General features: G+C 46.0%; 2 protein-coding genes across 2 annotated transcripts; one reads left to right on the plus strand and one right to left on the minus strand.

Moving 5' to 3' along the window:
- The first annotated feature begins 1,118 nt into the window (after window positions 1-1,118).
- On the plus strand, window positions 1,119-3,010 carry LOC129156264 (cis-aconitate decarboxylase). Its single transcript, XM_070552544.1, has 2 exons — window positions 1,119-1,530; window positions 2,013-3,010. Exons 1-2 carry the CDS (start codon window positions 1,334-1,336, stop codon window positions 2,938-2,940), a joined length of 1,125 nt encoding a protein of 374 aa, XP_070408645.1. The 5' UTR covers window positions 1,119-1,333; the 3' UTR covers window positions 2,941-3,010.
- An 18,072-nt stretch (window positions 3,011-21,082) lies between these two features.
- Window positions 21,083-24,544, minus strand: LOC129160709 (cis-aconitate decarboxylase-like). Its single transcript, XM_070555577.1, has 5 exons — window positions 23,880-24,544; window positions 23,600-23,787; window positions 23,416-23,508; window positions 22,773-22,978; window positions 21,083-22,302 (listed from the first exon to the last, which is right to left on the minus strand). Exons 1-5 carry the CDS (start codon window positions 23,965-23,967, stop codon window positions 21,375-21,377), a joined length of 1,503 nt encoding a protein of 500 aa, XP_070411678.1. The 5' UTR covers window positions 23,968-24,544; the 3' UTR covers window positions 21,083-21,374.
- Window positions 24,545-26,244: the final 1,700 nt, after the last annotated feature.

Raw genomic sequence — 26,244 nt, forward strand, 5'->3', positions numbered from 1 at the left:
GACAGAAACTTGAAGTCATGTTCTCCAGGCTACAGGTAAGATTACAGACATATTTATGCTTTTAGTCAGTTTTCAGACTCTAAAAGTGATGGTTTTAAGTCCTTTTCAAATAAAGAAGTCATAAAAATATCTAAAAGTAGAGGTTTGTAGTGCAGCCAAGGCAGGGAACTATAAAATAACTCCTGCTAATTGTTGAGGAGAACACTCATGCTGGGAAACACCTGTTACACCTCTACACTGGCTCTTTCAAACACAAACATTAGATTAAAGACGTGAACAAGTAAATGCAGGAACTCATCAGCCTGTAGTCATCCTGAGATGTGAAAAATAACTGAAATGCTTTGTTCTGATTTATGTTTTGTCCCAAAGAAAACCATCAGACCAGTGCGGGCTGCCAGAAGACTGCATAACACTGCAGTGGAGGGTAAACAGATATGCTGACTTTGATTAAAAATAATAATAATAACCTTAATTAATAACCTTTATTAAACAACTTTTATCTTTTCATTCCTGCAGTCCAGAAGCACCCAGCCCCAGAAGATATGGTCACAGCCAGTTTTGGGAAGTTCATCAGTGAAATAAAGCCTCAGCATTTGTCTCCGGTTGTGCTCCATCGCAGCAAAAGGATGGTGCTGGACAGCATCGGGGTCGGACTGATAGGGAGCAGGACAGATGTGTTTGAGCTGGCTCTTCAGTTCTGCCAGGTGAGGCAAAGTGAAAGTCTGAGTCAGGTCCAACCCAAATATGTCCAGAACAGATGAGTGAATGTAGGGTTGTTTCTGTGTTTGTTCTTAGCACATGTATGCTCCGGATCACATCAGCTCTGTGTACGGACGCAGAGGGATCAGACTATCCCCAACACTGGCAGCTTTCGTTAATGGAGTAGCGGTGAGAAACATACGTGGAAAACAACCATATATAAATAACCACATAAACATCAGTGGAAACATTTTGTATAAACAGCTTTTCTCAGCTGTTGGTGCAGCGTGGATCCCAAAGACCACAGGGTTAGGATATAGAAATAAAATCAGCTGAGCTGGCCTTAAAGTTTCCCATCAAACATTTCCAAACAAGCTACTTTCTTCCCCCTCGATGGCCTGATTTAAAAATGAAAGTTATTTTTCTTTTGAAAACACACCAGGAACAGAAAACATGTCAGTGTTCACTTCAGAAAAAAAACATAAAGAAGTGGATCATTCAGACACGGCACAGGCAAGGTGTTCATAGCTGGGTTCTGATCTAGTTATGACCCTCACAGAAAAAGTTATTATTCTGACTCCTTTCAGCTTCAGTATGATGAGACACAAACTCTGGTTGCTTCCAGACTCATTCCATGGACTTTGACGACACGTGGCATCCAGCCACTCATCCCTCAGGAGCTGTTCTCCCAGCTTTGTTTGCTCTCAGTGACATGATGCCGGCTAACAGCAAACCAAGCGGTCTGGACTTCTTACTGGCCTTCAATGTCGGCATTGAGATCCAGGGCCGTCTGATGAGGTTCTCTAATGAAGCACGCAGCATTCCCAAGAGGTCAGTGCCTCACAGCACAAGTCAAGCTTGAACCAGAAAGTCTGGTTTTAGCACGATCTTCATGAACACGTTCGTTTAAAGACGTCCTTGTTTGACTGTGCTGATCTCAGCACTGAGGTGTAAGAGGCTGTTTTAGTGATGTCAGTGTAATGATGCTTACTGTAGGAACAGCAGGGGCTCTTGGTGTAACGTTAACAGAATTAGCACAAACCAAACCCTTCATCTGGTGGGTGTTTTAGAAACTCAGGTGACCTGAAACGAGTCAAATCAATTCATCTTGTTCTAAAGATTCAACCAATAGAAACGTTCTTAAGTGGTGATGCAGATCAGTGATTGTTTCAGTTACAACAGAATAAATGTCCTAACTGAACTGTGTGTGTGTGTGTGTGTGTGTGTGTGTGTGTGTGTATGTGTGTGTGTGTGTGTGTGTGTGTGTGTGTGTGTGTGTGTGTGTGTGTGTGTGTGTGTGTGTGTGTGAACAGGTTCCATCCTCCCACTGTGGTGGGTCCTATGGGAAGTGCAGCAGCCTGTTCTTGTCTCCTGTCTCTGGATCCGTCTCAGTGCAGTCATGCCTTGGCTATAGCAGCTTCTCTAGCTGGAGCTCCGATGGCTAATGCTGCCACTCAGTCCAAGCCCCTTCACATCGGCAACGCCTCTCGTTTGGGGCTTGAAGCTGCTCTGCTGGCCTCCAGAGGCCTAGAGGCCAGTCCTCTGGTCTTGGATGCTGTTGCAGGAGTGGCGGGCTTCAGCGCCTTTTATGAAGATTATGTTCCTCAGCCTTTAGAGTCACCTGATGATGGTGGACATGTGTTCCTGTTAGAGGAGCAGGACATGGCTTTTAAGCGTTTTCCTGCCCATCTGGGGATGCACTGGGTAGCTGATGCTGCAGCTGCGGTCCATGAGCTCCTTGTGGGACATGGTCTAGGACAGGTGTCCCCACATCAGGTCCAGGACATCCTGCTCAGAGTCCCCCAGTCTAAATACATCAACAGGCCTTTTCCCGAGTCAGAGCACGAGGCACGCCACTCCTTCCAGTTTAACGCCTGCAGCGCTCTGCTGGACGGTGAGGTGACCGTGCAGTCCTTCAGCCCGCCCGCCATGAGCCGCCCAGAGCTGCATTTCCTGCTGAGCCGTGTTCGCATGGAGCATCCTGAGGACAACCCCGCCAATTTCAACCGCATGTACGGAGAAGTCCAGGTGACTCTAGTTGGAGGAGACATCCTGAAGGGCCGCTGTGACACCTTCTACGGCCACTGGCACAACCCGCTGACAAACGAGAGCCTGAGCAAGAAGTTCAGAAGCAACGCAGAGGTGGTGCTGCCATCAGAGAAGGTGGAGCGGCTGGTGGAGGTGGTGGAGGAGCTGGACAGGCTGGATGATTGTGGAGCTCTTCTCTCACAGCTGCAGTGATCAATAACACTGAACAATAAAGCAACAATCCTTCAGCATAGAAATAAGAATAATATTATTTTTATATTAATGTTCTGAAATGATCTGCTTAGTGTAGACTGGAAATAAACACATTGTCATGTTTTTCCTCTGGAGTTTTCCTCAAGCTGATGTTTCCTCTATTGTTCAAGATTGTCTTTTTGTATTGAATTATGTTTTTATCGTAACAAAATTCAGATAAAAACATGACTCGTGTGTGTGAGTCATATTTATTGTTTAATGCCTGTTTTTATATTAATATTGTTAATCTAAGAAAATGTGTTTCCTGCAACCTTTTCTCAAAATGTGCACATAATAAAGTGTTTTAAACGTGTAAAACACATGGTCATAAAGTCACCTGTGTGTGTGTGTGTGTGTGTGTGTGTGTGTGTGTGTGTGTGTGTGTGTGTGTGTGTGTGTGTGTGTGTGTGTGTGTGTGTGTGTGTGTGTGTGTGTGTGTGTGCATGCGTGTGCTGTGTCTTCTCAATCCCCAGTGGTTCATTGCGGATGGCTCCAGGATCCTTTGCAAGTTTCTTCCTGTTACATAAAAAATTGGATGACTCTAAACTTTCTGCTTTTAAATCAAGACTGAAGTTCTCATTATTGGACCGGAACTTCAGAAAAGGAAATTGTTTAGCCAATCATCTGACCTGAACAGCATTAAATTAGTCTCCGAGAACAAAGTAAGGAACCTTAGTGTCTTCGACCAGGACTCTCACGTTAAACTGGTTTGTAGGATTTCTTATTTTCACATTCGGAATATTGTTAAGATTAGATGCATCCTTTCCAGGAGTGATGCTGAAAAACTAGTTCATGCATTTATTACATCAAGACTGGTTTACTGTAATTCATTACTCTCAGGAAGTCCACAGAATGTAGTTAAAAGTCTTCAGCTTGTCCAAAATGCTGCAGCAGGAGTTCTGATGAGAATTAAAAAGAGATCATAACGCTCCTGTGTTAGCTTCCCTACATTGGCTACCTGTTAAATTCGGAATAGATTTTAAGATCCTCCTTCTCACATATAAAGCTCCATCATACATCAGTGACCTGATTGTTCCATACGTTCCTAACAGAGCACTTGGCTCTCAGACTGCAGGTTTACTGGTGGTTCCCAGAATATCTAAAAATAGGATGGGAGGCAGATCTTTTAGCCATCAGGCTCCTCTCTTTTGGAACCAGCTCCCAGCTTTAGTCCGTGAGGCAGACACTTTTTCTACTTTTAACGCCGGGCACACACCGGCCGCGGAAGCGCCGCGACGCGCCGAGAAGCGAATCGCTAACGAAATTCGGCCGCTGCTCGCCGCTCCTCAGTTCAGATCAGACGCGCCCCAGTCGAGGCGTGCCTCGGCTCAGCTGTAGATTTGCTTTTAAACACTTGGTGTCCTCCATTTCCTCTCTGCCTTTTCTCAGCTCTTTTCCTCTACGTATGAGTGTGTGTGTGTGTGTGTGTGTGTGTGTGTGTGTGTGTGTGTGTGTGTGTGTGTGTGTGTGTGTGTGTGTGTGTGTGTGTGTGTGTGTGTGTGAACCATGTGTGAACCATGTGTGAACCTATGGTATGAGTTGTTTCTGCCAGTTGAATCTCCTGGAACCCACTCCAATTCTTCAGCTGTATCCTAGCAGTTTCTTCCGAAATAGGTACGTAAATAACCATGTTTTTCAGGGGTCGGACAGCTCCTTGTGTTTCTCAACTTCCATAATTAATTTAAAGTCATCCATCTTAACTGCTTGCCTCAGACTTTCTGCCTCTCTGTCCTGTTTGTTCCAGTGAAAAGACACCCAAAACCACACATCCCTTCACGTGGTCACACACGCACACAAGTTCAATGTGTGTGCATGTTCGTGTGGTTTTTCTGCATTGTCTGATTACGAACACATTTGACTATTGCTGAATTTTATTTTGAAATGCTTTATTTTGTTAACTTTACCGGCCTGCCTCTTATGTCTAGGTTTGACTTCCTGCCAGAATTGACGCGATTCACCCGCGGCTTGCGAAAAAAATAGAGCCAACGCCGAAATGGTCGCTCCACGTCGCGGGCTGGAGCCCCAGCGCGAGGCGATTCACGGTGCTTCGGCGGCCCATGTGGTCTATAGAATAGCTTAACAAGGGTGCCGAATGAAGGCGGTCCCATTTTCGTGGCGCTTCGCGGCAATTTGCGGCGCTTCCACGGCCGGTGTGTCCCCGGCGTAGGACTAGACTTAAAACATTTTTATTTGATAGGACCTAGTTAATATCAATGGAAACTTCAGGGTTAAACATGGGCTAAAAAGATGTGAAGTCCTTTGCATTTGCAAAATACTGTGTAAAAGGAATAACCAAAAGGGAAACAGCCAAAAATGTGATAATTTACATTTTGTCTCCATGTTTCTGTCATGTTCCTGAGCCGAGGTGAGCACTCTCTCCTCACTAACAATCTCTGAGGCAATCTTCCACAGGTGAGGAGTGGAGGGTGCGGCAGGTGTGCCAAATCTCCAATCTGGAGGTCAGGTATAAAAGGAGGATGGAGACACCACACTAAGCCGGATGATTGCACCTGTTAGGTAGCCCAAGCCTCTCGACTTTGTTTGCTTGTTAAATCTTTGATATTGGATTATTGGCTCTGAACCTTGGACTGTTTTTCTGGATCATGCATTTTGGATTTTCCCCTGAACTCTGTTTGCTCTGCTCAGGATACTCAACTCTTCACACTTCTCTCGCTGCCTGAATCTCAGATTTCCAGAACCACGTCCCATCCTCTTCTACGCCTTCCCGTTTATCTCCGCTGCCTCACCTGCCTCAGCCCGCTGAATTCCACCTGCGCTCACCTTGGCTACCCTCCTTTCCCACACGTCGTGGACTACCATATGGACTAACGCCAAACGGCACACCCTCACTGGACTTACCAGTGCACTTTTTGTTCCTGCTTAGAAAATAAAGAACTTTTCTTTTTACTCACCTATTGAAGTCATGTTGATTCTGCATGTCTTGGGTTAAACACCTCCCGCGAGTCATGACAGAATCATCCGGCCAAAACGTTGACCCAGCGGAATCAGCACTCGCCGATCTGGCTAACAGGATGTCCCAGCAGGAGCAGACTCTTCCGGTGCTCATGGAGCAGCTGACGATCGCCAACCAGCGTTACCAGCATTTGGAGGCTATGGTCCAACAGCTTCACAAGCAATTTCCAGCTCCTGCTCCAGCACCGTCCCCAGCATCTGTCCCAGCCGCTACTTCCGCTTCAAGCCCGGAACCTTCGTCACGAACAGTGAGTCCACCCGGACCGGAGACGATCGGGCTTACGGAGGTCACCCACTTCCGTTCAGCTCCACCGCTGCCATGTCCTACGTTCTCGGGTGAGTTCGAGGATTGCTATGGGTTTTTACAACAGTGCCGCCTGGGGTTCGAACGTTCACCACATGCTTTTATGACGGACTCTTCTAGGATTTCGTTTATTGTTGGACTTTTGAGGGGAAAGGCTCTTAGGTGGGCAGAAGAAAAGAGCAGAAATGCTGAATTTTTGTCTGGTCCCTATGCTGATTTTTTGGAGGATTTTAAACAGACTTTCTGCAGCTCAGAGACCACAATTGACATTAGAAAGAAGATTTTGCATCTATCACAGGGAAGGAGAACGGTGGCGGAGCTATCTTTGGAGTTCAGGACTTTGGCAGCCATGACGACATGGAACGACGATGCCTTAAAGGCAGCTTTTATTGAGGCCCTGAGTGATAGAATAAAGAACCAGCTGGCCCTGTGTCCCGAACCAGCCACTCTGGATGGATTAATCTCTCTGTCCATCTCTATTGATAAGAGATATCGCGAGCTTCAGAAAACGTCAGCGATGGAGTTTCCACCGCATCCTACACCTCGCCACCTTACCGCTAGACCTTCATCTGCGGAGTCATCGGAGGAGCCCATGCAGTTGGGAAGAGCCCATTTAACCCCGGAGGAACGTCAGCAGCATATCAGCAAGGGCCTCTGTCTGTACTGTGGACTTCCTGGACATTTCGTTCAGACATGCCCGGTGTTGCTAAAAGGTCGAGCCCACCAGTAGAACTGGGAGTCCTGGTGGGTGGTACCCCTGAAAATAAAACCTCCCGGTTCCTCATCGAGTGTACTGTGACTTGGAGTAATCAATGCCACCTGACCACTGCCTTAATAGACTCGGGGTGCCAGCAGTCTCTATTGGATTCCCAATTGGTCTGAGAATGGGGTATTTACACAGAACTTCTTCCTGAACCAGTGTCGGTTACCTCTCTGGACGGCAGAGTACTGTCTACCATCACCCACAGGACCGTGCCGCTCCAGCTCCAGGTTTCAGGTAACCACACAGAGACACTCTCACTATTTGTTTTCCCATCCCTGCAGAACCCAGTGGTGCTTGGACATTCGTGGCTCAAGAAACACAATCCGCTTCTGGACTGGCGAGTAGGGCTGTCGCGGTAACCGCAAAAATGAAATATCGCGATATGAAGAAGCCCACCGCGCTGCATCATGCGCCACCGCGATTACTGAACTTGGTTCAACTCAATGATGCATGTTGAGAAGGATGGCTGCACTGGTATCAAAACGAAACGTTACTTCGCTCCTTTGGGAGCACTTTGGTTTTCAGTACGTCAGCTGCTGCGCAGCCAGGGTCCTTGGCCGAGACAGAGCTGCACACCAGCGGCAAAAATAAATAAATAAATGCTCGGAGACCTGCTGAAGTCCCGGACAAGCACTGCTTCTGCAGCCGTCCCGAAGAGAGTTTGAGCCGAGCTGGAGCTCACTCGCTACCTGCAGGAGGAATGCATCCACCCTAAAGAAAACCCCCGTGACACGGTGGAGCAACAACCGGGAGAGATTCCCTTTGCTCGCCAGAGTCGCACGCAGGTACGTGTGCGTTAGTGCAACGAGCGCACCATCCGAGAGGGTTTTCAGTGTTGCTGCAAATGTTGCCACCCCTCTCAGATCCTCTCTCAAACCGTAGTTAACATGCTGGTTTTCCTTGTAGGTAACAAGGACGTGACCGAGCTATAAATCACCGTCATTCGTGTGTGTGAAAGTGAAAGTGAAATGATAGTGCGCCCGCCCCCCGGCGCGCGCCCGCCCGGTACATGTAATTTTTTATGCTTGATTTTAAACAACTAAACAAAATGGGGACTTGTTTCTTATTTGTTAGATGCTGCAGCCAAATTTGCATTTAAAAGTTTAACCTTCTCCTGAATTTTGTTGTTTTTAAGTTCAGTCGGACTCCGACTGTCGGAGAAACAAGCGTTACTGCGATTTGTGTTGTTACTGCCCTTTGATCTGCATTCAGTAAAGTGTTATTAAAGAAGGCACGGCAATTTTTAACCTTTTTTAAATGTGTAAACATTATGTTTAGATAGTACTGCAATAAAAAAGGGCTGCAATAATATCGCACACCGCAATATTAAGCCACTCTGAATCACCGCAGGGGGAATTCCTCAACCGCGACAGCCCTACTGGCGAGCCAACAGATTAGAATCCTGGAATCCGGAGTGTCATCTCACATGCCTCAATTCAGCACCCACTGTGGCTAAGGACTCCGGCTTGGCGCCTACTGAGCCCCCGATCTTTCCCAGGTACCCCCAGTTTATCACGACCTTGAACAGGTCTTCAGCAGGGACCGGGCTGCCACGCTACCTCATCATCGCCCATTTGATTGTGGCATAGAATTGCTACCGGGAGCTCCGTTGCCATTCAGTCGTCTTTACAGCCTCTCCAAACCTGAACGAGACAGCATGCAGACCTACATAAATGAGGCTTTGGCAAACGGGACCATTAGACCATCCACCTCACCCCTGGGGGGGCGGAAATCTTTTTCGTCACCAAGAAGGATGGGTCTCTCCGCCCTTGCATTGACTATTGGGGTCTGAATCAGATAACTGTCAAGGACAAGTACCCCATACCCCTACTGTCTTCCACTTTCGATCCAGTCCAAGACGCCACCATCTTCACGCGGTTGGATCTCCGTAACACCTATCACTTGGTTAGGATCCGCCAAGGGGATGAGTGGAAGACGGCTTTCAAAACACCCTTGGGGCACTTTGAATACCTGGTGATGCCTTTTGGTCTCACCAATGCTCCAGCAGTGTTCCAGAGACTGGTGAACTCTGTTCTGGGTGATTATTTGAATGACTTTGTTACTGTCTATCTGGATGACATTTAGATTTTTTCCAGGTCCATCACCCAGCACCAGAGACATGTTCGAGCTGTTTTACAACGGCTTTTGGAGAACAGACTGTTTGTTAAAGCAGAAAAATGTGAATTTCATGTACCGGTTGTGAAATTTTTAGGTTTAGTGTTGGAGAGCGGGAGACTGAAGGCAGACCAAGACAAGGTGCAAGCTGTGACGGAGTGGCCTACTCCTACCACCAGAAAACAGCTGCAGCGATTTCTGGGCTTTGCTAATTTCTATAGACGGTTCATTAGAAACTATAGTCAAACCGCTGCTCCACTAACTTCTCTCATCTCCACTTCTAAGCCTTTTGTGTGGTGCCCAGAGGCAGAGGCAGCCTTCCGGGCACTCAAGAAGAGGTTCTCTGAGGCCCTGGTACTCTGCCGGCCTGACACTACGCAGCAGTTCACCTTGGAGGTGGATACCTCGGACATTGGGGTGGGTGCGGTCCTCTCACAGGTGTCTCCTGCAGATCACAAGCTCCATCCCTGTGCCTTTTTCTCCCGGTGCATAACACCTACTGACAGGTAGGCAGGTATGATGTGGGAGACCGGCAATTATTGGCCATTAAACTGGCCCTGGAGGAGTGGAGGCACTGGTTGGAGGGGGCTGAACATCCGTTTGTGATTTGGACAGATCACAAGAACCTGATATACCTCAAGGAGGCTAAGAGACTTAACCCTCGGCAATACCGTTGGTCCTTGTTTTTCTCTCGTTTTAATTTTGTATTGTCATCGCCCAGGATCTAAGAACACTAAGCCCAACGCTCTCTCCCGTCAGTATGACTCAGAGGATGAGTCCATGCCTGAAACCATTCTGCCTCCTTCCTGCATTGGGGCAGGAGTCACCTGGGCAATAAGGGACCAGGTCCTGGAGACTCTCAATGTCGATCCCGGCCCAGTTAACGGACCATCCAATAAACTGTTTGTTCCTCAGACTCTGCGAGGAAGAGTCATCCACTGGGCTCACTCTGGGAAGTTCTCCATACACCCTGGGGTGGGAAGGACCTTGGCACTAATCAAGCGTTCTTTCTGGTGGCCCGCTGTTACGGCCGCTGCCGTTTTGAAGCCCAGAGGTGTGCTCCGCGCCGTTCCCTGTGCAGCAGCGCAGCACCACGGACAGCTACGCTCTGAGATGTTGTCCTTACTCAAGCACCATGGAGAGCGCCGGAGCGGCAGGCACAAGCAGCTGGGACTTTTTATCTCATCAGCCGGCCCTTCAAAAGCGGCCAGCTGGAGCTCATCAGGGGAGAGAAATGTTTGGAGTTGCAGAGGCAACGTTTGTTCTCTCCCCGTTGGCAGTTAACAGGTTGTTGTTGGCTTTTTGTAAAGAAGCAGCTTTAGAACCTTTTGTGTTTTGGGATAGTTGCATTTAAGCGGTAATTTTGGTTTTGGTGTGTCTGCTAGACCATCTTGTGGTTTAAATTACCAGGTGGGGATTATTCCCCTTTTGAAGTCTCAGTTTCCTGAGCTATTTTTGTTGTTTGGGTAACCTAAGTTAATTCAGCATTTGGTTTTGTCTGTTAGACAAACCTTGGTTAATTTAAGGGTGGGATTTCCCCCTTTTGCGTTTCATTCCCTTTTTAAATAAAGGAGATTAATTTTAAGAGTGGTTGGTCCTCTGGGGCATTTTCAGTTATTCGTTCAAACTTAGTTTGGTAAGGGTTTTTGGCCCTTCTTTTGGTACTTTCTTTTTGTAATAAAATCCTTAAAAGGAAACTTTGAGTTTGGTCTTGCTTGGACAAGAGGTGCCTTTTTCTCCCCAACGAGGGTCACTTTTGTTAGACTGGTCCATCTTATGTTTATTCCCCTCACCTTCCTAGCTGAGCCCATAGAGGGGTGTAACATAAATGGGGGCTCGTCCGGGATATTACACTGATTTATAGCTGTTTTATTACACGTTTATAGCCTGTTTTAGATCAGTTAAGCCCGTGCCAAACGTTTGGACTAGTTTTAACATTTGCTCTTTGTTGGTTTTGTGAAGACACAAAACCCACGCTGTTTTGTGTTGTGTCATTTTGTTTTGTGCTTAAACATGGCTCAGTTTTGTGTGGAGACATTTATGGAGGCTCCATCCCATGAGGTGCTGGAGCGTTGCCGCAAGGCTGACCTTCTGCAGATAGCTGTCAACCTTGCTCTTGACATCCCAAACCCTGTGCTGAAAAAAGACTTGAAATTGCTCATTGTGGAGCATTTGGAGGACATGGCGATTTTAAAGACTGAGAATGAGTCTGGTGCAAAGACGGAACCAGAAGGATCTCCTGCAGATCCTGATGAATGTGACGATCCTGAAGTCCCTGCTGCTGCGGAGGATCATGAGGGTGAGACGATGGAGACAGGAAAAACTCCTCTAACCGTACGAAAGTCTGTTCCGACCTCCCCAGGTTCGCCGACGGAAGGATCTCGAGACGCACGACTACAGGTGCGGCTGGCACGTCTGGACATGGAAAGAGAGGAGAGAGCCCAGGCAAAAAGACTCCAGATGGAACTGGAGGTTCGGAGGATGGAGATTGAAGCTGACACAGCTGTGAGAATAAGGAAATTGGAACTGGAAGCCCAGCTTTCCAACCCTGGACTTCATATCACGCCCACCAAAGCTCCGCAACCCGCCACAACCCCGGCCTTTGACATTAGTAAGTGCATTTCCTTAATGCCTACATTTAGAGAGACCGAGGTTGACAGCTATTTTGTAGCTTTTGAAAGAATTGCGGAGACGTTGCAGTGGCCGCGCGGGGTGTGGTCTCTGCTGCTCCAGTGCAAGCTGAGCGGCAGAGCTTTAGAAGTTCTGTCTGCGCTCCCTGTCACAGATAGTCTGGACTATGACCGAGTGAAAACTGTTATACTGCAAGCGTATGAGTTAATCCCTGAAGTTTATCGTCAAAAATTCAGACAAGCTAAGAAAAGTGCTGGACAAACACATGTGGAATTTGCACGTGAAATAAGCATGCTGTTTGATAAATGGTGTTCGTCCAAAAAAATTAAAACTTTGAGTGACCTCCGAGAGCTTATCCTTTTGGAGGATTTTAAACGTAAGCTGCCTGAGAGACTGGTAACCTACTTAAACGAACAAAAAGTCAGCACTTTATCAGCTGCGTCCCTTTTAGCGGACGAATTCACACTCACTCACAGAGAGATTGTGAGGAGAGATGAGAGAAAAGACGTTCAGCCCGTTTTGATGAAGAAATCCATAAAAATAAGCTCTCAAAACGGAAATCCTGAAACCCGTACCTGTTACTATTGTCACAGAACGGGACACGTTCTTAAGGATTGTTTTATGTTGCAGAAAAAGAACGGGAAGCCCACTGCAGCTCCTAAGGAAGTTGCATTCCTTAAAAAGTCGCCTGTGGTTAACCCCTTGTGCGCCGCCGGGGAGCCTGATGCTTGTTTTGCACCCTTTATTCTTTCGGGGGAGATCTCGTTGACTCCTGGTGATGCAGACAAGCAAAACGTTCGCATTTTGAGAGACACAGGTGCGTCTCAAACGTTAATACTGAGCAGCGCACTCCCATTTTCAGCCAGTAGTTCACGCGGGTACGCTGTTTTGTTACAGGGAATTGAAATGAAATCCCTGCCTGCCCAGGTGCACCGCGTTCACCTGGAATGCCAGCTCGTTAGCGGCTGCTTTGATGTTGCCATTTGTGACCACTTACCGGTAAACGGGGTTGATGTGTTGTTGGGGAATGATGTTGCTGGAGGTAAAGTGCTACCTCTTCTAGAAGTAGTTCCTCAACCTCAAGCCGAACATGTAAATTGTGCTGCTGATTCACATTTTTACCCAGCTTGTGCTGTCACCCGTTCGCAAACGCAGAATAATGCGGACATCCAGTTAAGTGACTCAGTGCTGATGAGACTCCTCAGTGATGACTCCGAACAGACAGCCCATGATGGACTTGGATTTGTTCCGTCGTCAGACGCAGAAAAGCAGAGAGAAAAGGCTGATGCTGAACCTCAGCAAGGAGAACCTTTTCCACTTACGGCAGAAACCCTTTCTGCTGCACAGAAGAGTGATATTACTCTGAAACCTTATTTTGAACAGGTGACCACTTCAGATAAAACAGACAAAACTACAACACATTATTTATTAGATAATGATGTGCTGGTGCGTTGTTGGCCTCAGCCCGCGGCTGAGGGCATGGAATGGGGGTTGGTGAAACAAATAATTGTTCCATCCTCTTACAGAGAACATGTGGTCTCCTTGGCACACGAGAGTGACTGGTCTGGCCATTTGGGTGTCAACAAAACTTATAAACTGTTGTTGCAGCATTTCTTTTGGCCAGGGATGAAGAAAGAGGTGTCTCTCTTCTGTCGGCGTTGTCATGTCTGTCAGATGACAGGAAAACCGACACCAACTGCACTATTCCACCATTGAAAAGGAAACGTTGGCTCTACTCCTTTCATTGCAGCATTTCCACGTTTACGTGGGTTCCAGTTGTTCTCCTACAATAGTGTATACAGACCATAACCCTCTGACTTTCCTCAGTAGGATGTATAACCAGAACCAGCGGCTCATGCGGTGGGCGCTCATCCTACAGGAATATGCCATCGAGGTTCGACACAAGAAGGGGACTAACAACATCATTGCTGATAGGTTGTCCAGAAGTTTTGGTAACCTGTAGCGTCCAATAACCACTACATATCACAGATGCATACAATTTGTTTTAACTCCTCCTTCCAGGGCCCCTTGTAGGCACAAGGGCTTCACCCTCTTTAGGGTGTTGCCGTTTGTTGTTTTCTCTAGGGTTGCGGCAAGAGGCTAGTGTTGCCTGTGTCCTGCAGACATCTCGGGAGCACCCCAGGGTGATGGGGGACGGGCTTGCCAATGGGCCACCCCTCGTCGTCGCTGGTTTGTATGTGTACACCCACACATGTGCTTAATCTGCCCGCCTTAACCCGCATGAAGAGCAAGGGTTGAGTTAGAGAAGCTCCCCCATAGGTAGTTAGCGGGATGCCCTGGTTGTGTGTAAATGGAGGATACTGTTGAGTTTTAAATGCATCTTGCGTTTTACGAAAAAAGATGGTGGTGTCTTAGGTATGGTTTTAGATTCTTTATCTCACCCCCCTCCTTTTTTCTTTTAAGGGTGGGGATGTTACGGCCGCTGCCGTTTTGAAGCCCAGAGGTGTGCTCCGCGCCGTTCCCTGTGCAGCAGCGCAGCACCACGGACAGCTACGCTCTGAGATGTTGTCCTTACTCAAGCACCATGGAGAGCGCCGGAGCGGCAGGCACAAGCAGCTGGGACTTTTTATCTCATCAGCCGGCCCTTCAAAAGCGGCCAGCTGGAGCTCATCAGGGGAGAGAAATGTTTGGAGTTGCAGAGGCAACGTTTGTTCTCTCCCCGTTGGCAGTTAACAGGTTGTTGTTGGCTTTTTGTAAAGAAGCAGCTTTAGAACCTTTTGTGTTTTGGGATAGTTGCATTTAAGCGGTAATTTTGGTTTTGGTGTGTCTGCTAGACCATCTTGTGGTTTAAATTACCAGGTGGGGATTATTCCCCTTTTGAAGTCTCAGTTTCCTGAGCTATTTTTGTTGTTTGGGTAACCTAAGTTAATTCAGCATTTGGTTTTGTCTGTTAGACAAACCTTGGTTAATTTAAGGGTGGGATTTCCCCCTTTTGCGTTTCATTCCCTTTTTAAATAAAGGAGATTAATTTTAAGAGTGGTTGGTCCTCTGGACATTTTCAGTTATTCGTTCAAACTTAGTTTGGTAAGGGTTTTTGGCCCTTCTTTTGGTACTTTCTTTTTGTAATAAAATCCTTAAAAGGAAACTTTGAGTTTGGTCTTGCTTGGACAAGAGGTGCCTTTTTCTCCCCAACGAGGGTCACTTTTGTTAGACTGGTCCATCTTATGTTTATTCCCCTCACCTTCCTAGCTGAGCCCATAGAGGGGTGTAACACCCGCCATCTAGAAGGACGTCAAGGAGTACGTGTCGGCGTGCCATGTTTGTGTCCAACAGAAAGGTACCAATCGACCACCAGCTGGATTATTGTGTTCTCTGCCTGTTCCGTCTCGCCCGTGGTCACACATAGCAATAGACTTTGCTTGTGGATTACCTGCCTCCCACGGTTTTACTACTGTTTTGACTATTGTAGACAGGTTCTCCAAGGCCAGTCACCTGGTCCCTTTAAAGACCCTTCCTTCCTCAGTCTTGACCCCCCAGCTCCTGGTCAAGCATGTGTTTCGGCTCCATGGCATACCGACTGAGATCCTCTAGGATCACGGCCCCCAGTTCGTGTCCAAGGTTTGGAAGGAGTTCGCCACCGTCCTGGGGGCCCGGGTCGCTTTAACCTCGGGATACCACCCCCAAACCAACGGCCAGTGCGAGCGCATGAATCAGGAGCTGGGCGCCATGCATCGTTATGTGTGTGCCACAAACCCCTCTGTCTGGAGTGACCATCTCGCTTGGGTGGAGTACGCCCACAATAGCCACATCTCCACTGCTACTGTTCAGTCTCCGTTTGAGGTCTCTGTTTGATATCAGCCCTCCTTGACTTGACTTCCAGCAAGATGGCACCCATGAGTGGCTGTGCGTCTGCTAGGCTCCTGATCTGTTTTGATTATTTGTTGTTTTTTATTGTTTTTTTCTCTATCTGGTGCGGAGTCCCTGCTAACATATGATTGAGACTTACTGTTGTCGATCAGGTCCGCGATGATCAACCTCCAGAACTCCGATACCGGACCCGCTTTCCCACCGCCTCTGGAACCTGGCGTTAACCCAGATCTCGGCCCTCTGTTACCTGTCGGCCTGCCGCTGCCCAGGAGGCCATGGAAGAGAAAACGGGGGAAGAGAGCCGGCTTCTTCGTTCAGCTTTGAAAGATCCTGAGAGGCGAAGCTCTTCCCGATCGCTGCTCCGCGGCTGTGTTGTGGCGGATCCAACAGAAACTCAACGGAGTTGGGCTGATCTCGCTGCTAAATGGTGCCCCTGATGCAGGACGCTACCTGAAGGCGTGGGAGACAAAGAACCACCGCGGGCGTAGCCTGGAGTCGCTACGTAGCTTAGCCCGCCAGCCGCCCACCATTATCGAGCCCGTGGCACATACACCGCTAGATTCCTCCGCGAAAATGATGTTGATTAACGCGCGCTCCATCGCCAACAAGTCTCACATCCTCAACGACCTGTTCCGGACCAAAAATTTTTACTTTTTGTGGATTTCCGAGTCATGGCAGCGCAAAAGTGACGTCACTCATCTCCGTGAGCTCTGTCCTCAAGACTGCTCTTTCTTCTCTGCTCCACGAACCACAGGCCGCGGTGGAGAAACAGCTGTTATCTTTAAGAAACATTTTTCATGCCAAATTATATCCTCAAACTCCTACTGCTCATTCGAGATGATCACGATTAAAATTGGTCGAGTTCAACCAGTTTATGGAATTCTCGTCTATCGCCCACCTGGATCTACTTCATTCTTCCTGTCTGACTTTCAGGATCTCCGATCTTCAACTATTAAACTAGACCGGATAATCATTGTTGGAGATTTCAACATCCACTCTGAGGATCTATCTAACAGCTCCACTAGGGAGTTCCTAAACATGATGAATTCTTTTAATTTCTCTCAACACGTGTCTGGTCCCACTCACAGAGCAGGCCACACCCTGGATCTGGTCTTTTCCTACGGTCTTCTTGTTGATAAGCTGCAGATAAATGATGTTGTGTTCAGTGACCATAAGTCAGTTTCTTTTCATATCAGCTTAAATTCTGATATATATTCTGATTCTTTCACCAGTCTCTGCTAAGCAACGATGTATTATCAACAGTTCTACCATTTTAAATTACTCCTCCCTCTTTGACTTTGTACCTCCTTCCTCTGATGACGTAGAGCTCCTTACCAACTCACTTAATGATCACTGCCTCAAAATTCTAGATTAGGTTGCCCCTTACAAAACCAGCCGCAGTTCCAGTGCCTCTAGTTCACCCTGGCTGAACATCCATATTCTTGAACTTAGACGCTCCTATAGAAAAGCGGAACGACGGTGGAAGACGACAGGTCTGGTTGTTCATCGCGAATATTTTAAAGAACTTCTCGAGTCATACAACGAAGCTGTAGAAAATGCCAGGTCTTCTTTCTTCAGCAACCTCACATGTCAAAATAAGAATAATCCTAAGGTTTTTTTGATATCATCTCCAGCATCGTGTCTTCTCCTCCGCAGCAGGCTCAACTATCTTCAGCTGATGACTGTAACAGATTTCTCCACTTTTCTGCAAACTAGGTGCTGAATCTGAGATCCAGCATTCCACCAGCCCTCGCACCCTCAGGAGGGGAGGTCCCCCAGTGCTCCGAGTCTTTCACCTCCCTCTCCCCAATTACACTAAATGACTTAACCTCAATAACCAGTCAGATGAAGCTCTCATCATGCTCATCAGATATCTTAACTCCCTCTGTTTTAGTCGGGTCCCTTGCCTCTATCAGTCCATCTCTGTTGACTATAATCAACAGCTTACTGAGCCAAGGCTGTGTTCCATCTTACTTTAAAAATGCAGTAGTGACTCCTCTCTTAAAGAAACCCAACCTTGACGCCAGCTCCACCAGTAACTTTAGGCCCATTTGTAAGCTGCCTTTCATCAGCAAAGTACTTGAGAAGGTTGTTGAAACCCAACTCAGATCCTGGTTTTCTAAGTCAAAGATCTCTGACCCCTTCCAATCTGGCTTTCTGAAGCAGCACTCAACTTAGACTGCTCTAGTAAGGGTGCATAATGACCTCCTGATGGCTGCTGATGCTGGGAAATGCTCTGTCATGGTCCTGCTTGACCTCAGTGCAGCTTTTGACACTGTAGACCACAACGTTCTACTTAACAGGTTAAAGGCCCTGGCTGGGATTTCAGGTTCTGCTCTAGACTGGCTCTCTTCCTATCTCACTAACAGAACATTCACAGTGAAGTCAGAAACCTTCTCCTCAGATACTGCCTCTCTAACATGCGGGGTCCCACAAGGTTCAGTTCTAGGGCCACTACTATTCGCATTCTATATTCTTCCTCTAGCTGGCATCATTCAGTCTTTCACAGACATCTCCTACCACATCTACGCTGATGATATTCAGCTCTATATGTCCTTTATGCCACACCAGTTGGACAGGCTGGCCACACTTGTACTCTGCCTGACCCAGATCAGTAACTGGCTGTCCAGAAACTTTCTTGTCCTCAATGCTAACAAGACAGAGACCCTGATGGCTGCACTCCCGAAACTTCAGCCAAAAATCGAGCAAGAAATTCCCTCTTTTTGCCCATCAGCCAAGGCTAACATTAGAAACCTAGGAGTTATTTTATATCCAGCTTTAAGTTTGGACTCACACGTCAAAACCACCCCCCGCTCTTGTTTCTTTCAACTGAGAAACATTTCAAAAGTCCGTAAACTAGTTTCTACTGCAGATCTGGAAAAAATCATCCATGCCTTTGTGTCATCACGCTTAGACTACTTTAACGCTCTTTTTACTGGTCTCAGCAAAACCTCCCTCTCACACCTTCAAGCCATCCAAAATGCAGCAGCCAGACTCTTAACCAAATCCAGCAGACAAGCTCACATCACTCCAGTTTTACAGTCCCTCCACTGACTCCCGGTAGAATATAGAATACAGTTTAAAGTTTTAGTCCTGACCTATAGAGCTCTTAACAACCAGGCTCCAAGCTACCTATCTGAGCTTTTATCCCCACACACCACCTCATGTAACGTCAGATCCACATCTGAGAATCTCCTGGCTTTCCTCGAACCAGACTGAAAACCAAAGGGGACAGGGCCTTTCAGACTATTGCCCCCAGACTTTGGAACAGTTTACCTTCAAATCTCCGTCTCTCTAACACTGTAGAGGTCTTTAAAAATCATCTAAAAACTCGCCTTTTTATCCAGGCGTTCCCTCCCTAAATGTTTCAAAAAGATGGCTTTGTTCGGGTTCACACCTTCACTTTGTTTATACTCATGATTTTATTTTCTACTTTGTCACTGCTATTGTTTTCTCTGATGTTTTTATTGGTTAGAGGTATTTGCCCTGATCTTTATCATGTTGTACAGCGCTTTGTGATTTATATCTGTGAAAGGCGCTATATAAATAAACTTTTACTTACTTCTGTTTTGCCTTGGCCCCCCAAAATGCCTTGAAACGGCTCTGGGTTTGTCTGAGTTTTGAAGGTGATCTGAATTGTATCAGATGCATAAATATTACTTGTGTATAACTTATTGTTTTCTACAGGTAAAAACGTGTAGTGGAGATAAATGTACCTACATTTTACTTTTCAGCACTTTGCTTTGTTTTCTTGTTTTTATTTAACTATTTCCTGTCCTGTCTGTCTCTCATCTTCCTGCATCTCCTCTAAACTCTCCAGAAAAACTCCTGCCTGGATTCTTACTTTTTCACCTCATCAGTTACTTTTGAACTAAACAGATCAAAGGTATCTCCTGACCGCAAAGCGTAGTGTGTGTTTCGATGCTGCGTCAGTGAGGTTAAATCACCGCAGCACACGATGAGTGGAGTGCGTCAGGAACGATTAAAAGACAGAATACCAGAGGATTTAAACAGATACGAATGATCATGTGTTAATAATAATGTTTTGTTGCGCCACTTTGTGAATGTATTGTGGGCCGGACGCAGCGCACGCACAAACGATCAGCACTCTGCGTCCTCTCCGCTCAACAGAATCCCGCTACGCTGAGAGTCCATAAATATTGTAATAAAGGTAGAAACTGGACCTTTCCTTGAAAGATATAGACCCCATAAGTCGATCCCTGCTCCTGGATGAAAACAGGACACTTTATTCCATGTAGGAAACCCTGCCGGACGTCCCGGACAGAGAGTGCAAAGTGGACATGTCTGGGGAAAAGAGGACGTATGGTCACCCTATTTAATACGTCATTCTGTGGAGCTTTTCTGATCTGATGGATCACCAGAAAAGCCTGGGAGATGGTGGACAGAATCAGCCCAGACTCACAGTTGAAGTTCAGGGGAAGGGCAGAAACATAAAGACACAATATAAATTATCACATTTTTGGCTGTTTCCCTTTGGTTATTCCTTTTACAAAGTATTTTGCAAATGCAAAGGACTTCACATCTTTTTTAGCCCATGTTTAACCCTGAAGTTTCCATTGATATTAACTAGGTCCTATCAAAGAAAAATGTTTTAAGTCTAGTCTTAAAAGTAGAAAAGGTGTCTGCCTCACGGACTAAAGCTGGGAGCTGGTTCCAAAAGAGAGGAGCCTGATGGCTAAAAGATCTGCCTCCCATCCTATTTTTAGATATTCTGGGAACCACCAATAAACCTGCAGTCTGAGAGCAAAGTGCTCAGTTAGGAACGTATGGAACTATCAGGTCACTGATGAATGATGGAGCTTTATATGTGAGAAGGAGGATCTTAAAATCTATTCTGAATTTAACAGGCAGCCAATGTAGGGAAGCTAACACAGGAGAGATATGATCTCTTTTTAATTCTCATCAGAACTCTAGCTGCAGCATTTTGGACAAGCTGAATACTTTTAACTACATTCTCTGGACTTCCTGAGAGTAATGAATTACAGTAATCCAGTCTTGATGTAATAAATGCATTAACTAGTTTTTCAGCATCACTCCTGGAAAGGATGCATCTAATCTTAGCAATATTCCAAAGGTGAAAAAAGGAAATCCTACAAACCAGTTTAACGTGAGAGTCCTGGTTGAAGACACTAAGGTTCCTTACTTTGTTCTCCGAGACTAATTTAATGCTGTTCAGGTCAGATGATTGGCTAAACAATTTCCTTTTCTGAAGTTCCGGTCCAAAAATGAGAACTTCAGTCTTGATTTAAAAGCAGAAAGTTTAGAGTTATCCAATTTTTTATGTAACAGGAAGAAACCTGCAAAGGATCCTGGAGCCATCCGCCATGAACCACTTGGGATTGAGAAGACAGAGCACATGCACACACACACACACACACACACGGGTGACTTTATGACCATGTGTTTTACACATTTAGAACACTTTATTATGTACACATTTTCAGAAAAGGTTGCAGGAAACACATTTTCATAGATTAACAATATTAATATAAAAACAGGCATTAAACAATAAATATGACTCACACACACGAGTCATGTTTTTATCTGAATTTTGTTACGATAAAAACAGAATTCAATACCAAAAGACAATCTTGAACAATAGAGGAAACATCAGCTTGAGGTGAACTCCAGAGGAAAAACATGACAATGTGTTTATTTCCAGTCTACACTAAGAAGATCATTTAAGAACATTAATATAAAAATAATATTATTCTTATTTCTATGCTGAAGGATTGTTGCCTTATTGTTCAGTGTAATTGATCACTGCAGCTGTGAGAGAAGAGCTCCACAATCATCCAGCCTGTCCAGCTTCTCCACCACCTCCACCAGCCGCTCCACCTTCTCTGATGGCAGCACCACCTCTGCGTTGCTTCTGAACTTCTTGCTCAGGCTCTCGTTTGTCAGCGGGTTGCGCCAGTGGCCGTAGAAGGTGTCACAGCGGCCCTTCAGGATGTCTCCTCCAACTAGAGTCACCTGGACTTCTCCGTACATGCGGTTGAAATTGGCGGGGTTGTCCTCAGGATGCTCCATGCGAACACGGCTCAGCAGGAAGTGCAGCTCTGGGCGGCTCATGGCGGGCGGGCTGAAGGACTGCACGGTCACCTCACCGTCCAGCAGAGCGCTGCAGGCGTTAAACTGGAAGGAGTGGCGTGCCTCGTGCTCTGACTCGGGAAAAGGCCTGTTGATGTATTTAGACTGGGGGACTCTGAGCAGGATGTCCTGGACCTGATGTGGGGACACCTGTCCTAGACCATGTCCCACAAGGAGCTCATGGACCGCAGCTGCAGCATCAGCTACCCAGTGCATCCCCAGATGGGCAGGAAAACGCTTAAAAGCCATGTCCTGCTCCTCTAACAGGAACACATGTCCACCATCATCAGGTGACTCTAAAGGCTGAGGAACATAATCTTCATAAAAGGCGCTGAAGCCCGCCACTCCTGCAACAGCATCCAAGACCAGAGGACTGGCCTCTAGGCCTCTGGAGGCCAGCAGAGCAGCTTCAAGCCCCAAACGAGAGGCGTTGCCGATGTGAAGGGGCTTGGACTGAGTGGCAGCATTAGCCATCGGAGCTCCAGCTAGAGAAGCTGCTATAGCCAAGGCATGACTGCACTGAGACGGATCCAGAGACATGAGACGAGAACAGGCTGCTGCACTTCCCATAGGACCCACCACAGTGGGAGGATGGAACCTGTTCACACACACACACACACACACACACACACACACACACACACACACACACACACACACACACACACACACACACACACACACACACACACACACAGTTCAGTTAGGACATTTATTCTGTTGTAACTGAAACAATCACTGATCTGCATCACCACTTAAGAACGTTTCTATTGGTTGAATCTTTAGAACAAGATGAATTGATTTGACTCGTTTCAGGTCACCTGAGTTTTTAAAACACCCACCAGATGAAGGGTTTGGTTTGTGCTAATTCTGTTAACGTTACACCAAGAGCCCCTGCTGTTCCTACAGTAAGCATCATTACACTGACATCACTAAAACGGCCTCTTACACCTCAGTGCTGAGATCAGCACAGTCAAACAAGGACGTCTTTAAACGAACGTGTTCATGAAGATCGTGCTAAAACCAGACTTTCTTGTTCAAGCTTGACTTGTGCTGTGAGGCACTGACCTCTTGGGAATGCTGCGTGCTTCATTAGAGAACCTCATCAGACGGCCCTGGATCTCAATGCCGACATTGAAGGCCAGTAAGAAGTCCAGACCGCTTGGTTTGCTGTTAGCCGGCATCATGTCACTGAGAGCAAACAAAGCTGGGAGAACAGCTCCTGAGGGATGAGTGGCTGGATGCCACGTGTCGTCAAAGTCCATGGAATGAGTCTGGAAGCAACCAGAGTTTGTGTCTCATCATACTGAAGCTGAAAGGAGTCAGAATAATAACTTTTTCTGTGAGGGTCATAACTAGATCAGAACCCAACTATGAACACCTTGCCTGTGCCGTGTCTAAATGATCCACTTCTTTATGATTTTTTTTCTGAAGTGAACACTGACATGTTTTCTGTTCCTGGTGTGTTTTCAAAAGAAAAATGACTTTCATTCCTAAATCCAGCCATCGAGGGGGAAGAAAGTAGCTTCTTTGGAAATGTTTGATGGGAAACTTTAAGGCCAGCTCAGCTGATTTTATTTCTATATCCTAACCCTGTGGTCTTTGGGAGCCACGCTGCACCAACAGCTGAGAAAAGCTGTTTATACAAAATGTTTCCACTGATGTTTATGTGGTTATTTATATATGGTTGTTTTCCACGTATGTTTCTCACCGCTACTCCATTAACGAAAGCTGCCAGTGTTGGGGAGAGTCTGATCCCTCTGCGTCCGTACACAGAGCTGATGTGATCCGGAGCATACATGTGCTAAGAACAAACACAGAAACAACCCTACATTCACTCATCTGTTCTGGACATATTTGGGTTGGACCTGACTCAGACTTTCACTTTGCCTCACCTGGCAGAACTGAAGAGCCAGCTCAAACACATCTGTCCTGCTCCCTATCAGTCCGACCCCGATGCTGTCCAGCACCATCCTTTTGCTGCGATGGAGCACAACCGGAGACAAATGCTGAGGCTTTATTTCACTGATGAACTTCCCAAAACTGGCTGTGACCGTATCTTCTGGGGCTGGGTGCTTCTGGACTGCAGGAATGAAAAGATAAAAGTTGTTTAATAAAGGTTATTAATTAAGGTTATTATTATTATTTTTAATCAAAGTCAGCATATCTGTTTACCCTCCACTGCAGTGTTATGCAGTCTTCTGGCAGCCCGCACTGGTCTGATGGTTTTCTTTGGGACAAAACATAAATCAGAACAAAGCATTTCAGTTATTTTTCACATCTCAGGATGACTACAGGCTGATGAGTTCCTGCATTTACTTGTTCACGTCTTTAATCTAATGTTTGTGTTTGAAAGAGCCAGTGTAGAGTTGTAACAGGTGTTTACCAGCATGAGTGTTCTCCTCAACAATTAGCAGGAGTTATTTTATAGTTCCCTGCCTTGGCCGCACTACAAACCTCTACTTTTAGATATTTTTATGACTTCTTTATTTGAAAAGGACTTAAAACCATCACTTTTAGAGTCTGAAAACTGACTAAAAGCATAAATATGTCTGTAATCTTACCTGTAGCCTGGAGAACATGACTTCAAGTTTCTGTCACAATGATCTTGTTTCTTGTTTCTCTTGGATGCAGCAGCTGAGCAGTGAAGGATGCTGATGCTTTTGTGGCTGAAAATCCACCTGCCTTATATAGTCCAGGACTTACAATGACCGGAAACACCAAAGGAGCAGGAAGGGCAGGTTCCTTTTGCAATCCTGCATCACATCAGAATGAGGCTTTTCCACCCGGGTCATTATCTGTGGTGTAACGTTCACCATCATCAATAGCCTTGAGGGGGAGGAAGGAGAAAGAACGAGGAAAAGCCACTTTTGTGTAAAGTGAAAGGCAGTGATGTCACCTGTAAGTATGCTGCTGTGTGACAGAGTGGGGAATTCTCAGTAACTCCTCCTTTACACAAACAGATCATATTTAAGGCAAACCTTCGTCCCTCCTTCAGCATAACTCAGCTTTCCATCAGTCTGAACAACTTCAACAGGTAAAACTTTGTTCTTTCTTTTATTGCTGACAGGAGTAAATATTTTGTTTCTGCATGTCACCCATCAGAAATCCTTAAACCTGTAGCTAGATTATTATATACTCTGCTTTGTAGATTGAATCAGACCTAAATCTGCATAAAGGATGCTCCCTGACAAGAGTTTATTTATAAATATTAAAACTATTATTGCAATATCCTGTAGTTTTTCAACAACATGAAAATAACAGTAATGTTAGGGGTATTATTCTATTGATAAAATTGTTTTCATTTAGAATAAATTCTTCCTCTTCAGAGAGCCTGTTAGAGGAGCGTCGTAATAAATGACTTTTACATTAGTTACATTACAAGAGTGGCTCAGCCTACTTATGACAGGCAAGGACCGATTTATATTATATTATATTATATTATATTGTTTTGTATTGTATTGTATTGTATTGTATTGTATTGTATTGTATTATATTATATTATATTATATTATATTATATTATATTATATTATATTATGCTCAATCTTCCACTGGTTCCTTTTAAAATTCATATATTAATGTTGTTGTTGACGATTACCATTTTAGACTTTTATCATATGTTTGGATTGTCTACAGAAGCACCATGACAGCAGACGGGTTTCCTGCCAGTTACTATGGAGAACCAGGAGTGTTAGGAATGTTAACACTCCAGGCAGCCTATGGATTCACAGCTGGAAGCGTTGCTTTACTGGTCAATAATGCCTTCCTCATGCTGATTGGTAAGGTCTAGTCAAATCAAATCAAATCAACTTTATTTATATAGCACTTTTCATACAAAAAATGCAACTCAAAGTGCTTTACAGATTAAAATGGCCCCATAGATCCCACATTCCCATCCCAACCCCCCTCCCCAAGTATAAAACAATTTAAAATTACAGTTCCCCTCCCGCACCCAACTTCCAAAGTGGAGATACAATCACCCGCACACTCGTCCATGCACACACACACACGCACACACACACGCACACACTCGTGAACACCAGAGGAAACAATAGGCTGAGTTCAGATGGGTCAGGTAATGAACGAGACATCATCAGCGGAGCCATCTGCCCTGGCAGCAACAGATCCACGGCAGCAGCCAAGACACCGGCCGATGACGCCCAGTGGCGTAGGGCAGAAACCCCCACCAGTGCCCGGGCACTACCCGAGGAGCGCCCCGGCCGCCGCCGCCCCTGACCACCGGCCCCAAGGCAGAGGGCTCCGCAGAGGAAACACTGGAGGATTTAAGATATATAACATATAAAATAATAAAAGCTAATAAAGATAAAAAGTGATTATAAAGATGGTAAAAGAAAACATAATCATGTAAAAATACTAAGATGTAGATAGAATGATAAAAATAATAAAATAGATAAATATGTATTTATAGATAAATAGAGATCAGTTAAAAGCTAAGCTAAAAAGGTGGGTCTTGAGCCTATTCTTAAAAGCCTGGATGTTCCCTTCGGACCTGAGGTCCTCCGGCAGCCCGTTCCAAA

The sequence above is a fragment of the Nothobranchius furzeri genome, chromosome 1 (genome assembly GCF_043380555.1).
Source record: "Nothobranchius furzeri strain GRZ-AD chromosome 1, NfurGRZ-RIMD1, whole genome shotgun sequence".
Classification (NCBI taxonomy): Eukaryota; Metazoa; Chordata; class Actinopteri; order Cyprinodontiformes; family Nothobranchiidae; genus Nothobranchius; species Nothobranchius furzeri.

Excerpts from the sequence above, each read along its gene's own strand:
- LOC129160709 (XM_070555577.1), bottom strand. The coding sequence starts at position 23,967 with ATGCTTTGTTCTGATTTATGTTTTGTCCCAAAGAAAACCATCAGACCA. Across the intron at positions 22,979-23,415 it reads CTTTCGTTAATGGAGTAGCG|ACTCATTCCATGGACTTTGA; the intron begins GTGAGAAACATA and ends GGTTGCTTCCAG. Across the intron at positions 22,303-22,772 it reads GCACGCAGCATTCCCAAGAG|GTTCCATCCTCCCACTGTGG; the intron begins GTCAGTGCCTCA and ends GTGTGTGAACAG.
- LOC129156264 (XM_070552544.1), top strand. The coding sequence starts at position 1,334 with ATGGACTTTGACGACACGTGGCATCCAGCCACTCATCCCTCAGGAGCT. Across the intron at positions 1,531-2,012 it reads GCACGCAGCATTCCCAAGAG|GTTCCATCCTCCCACTGTGG; the intron begins GTCAGTGCCTCA and ends GTGTGTGAACAG.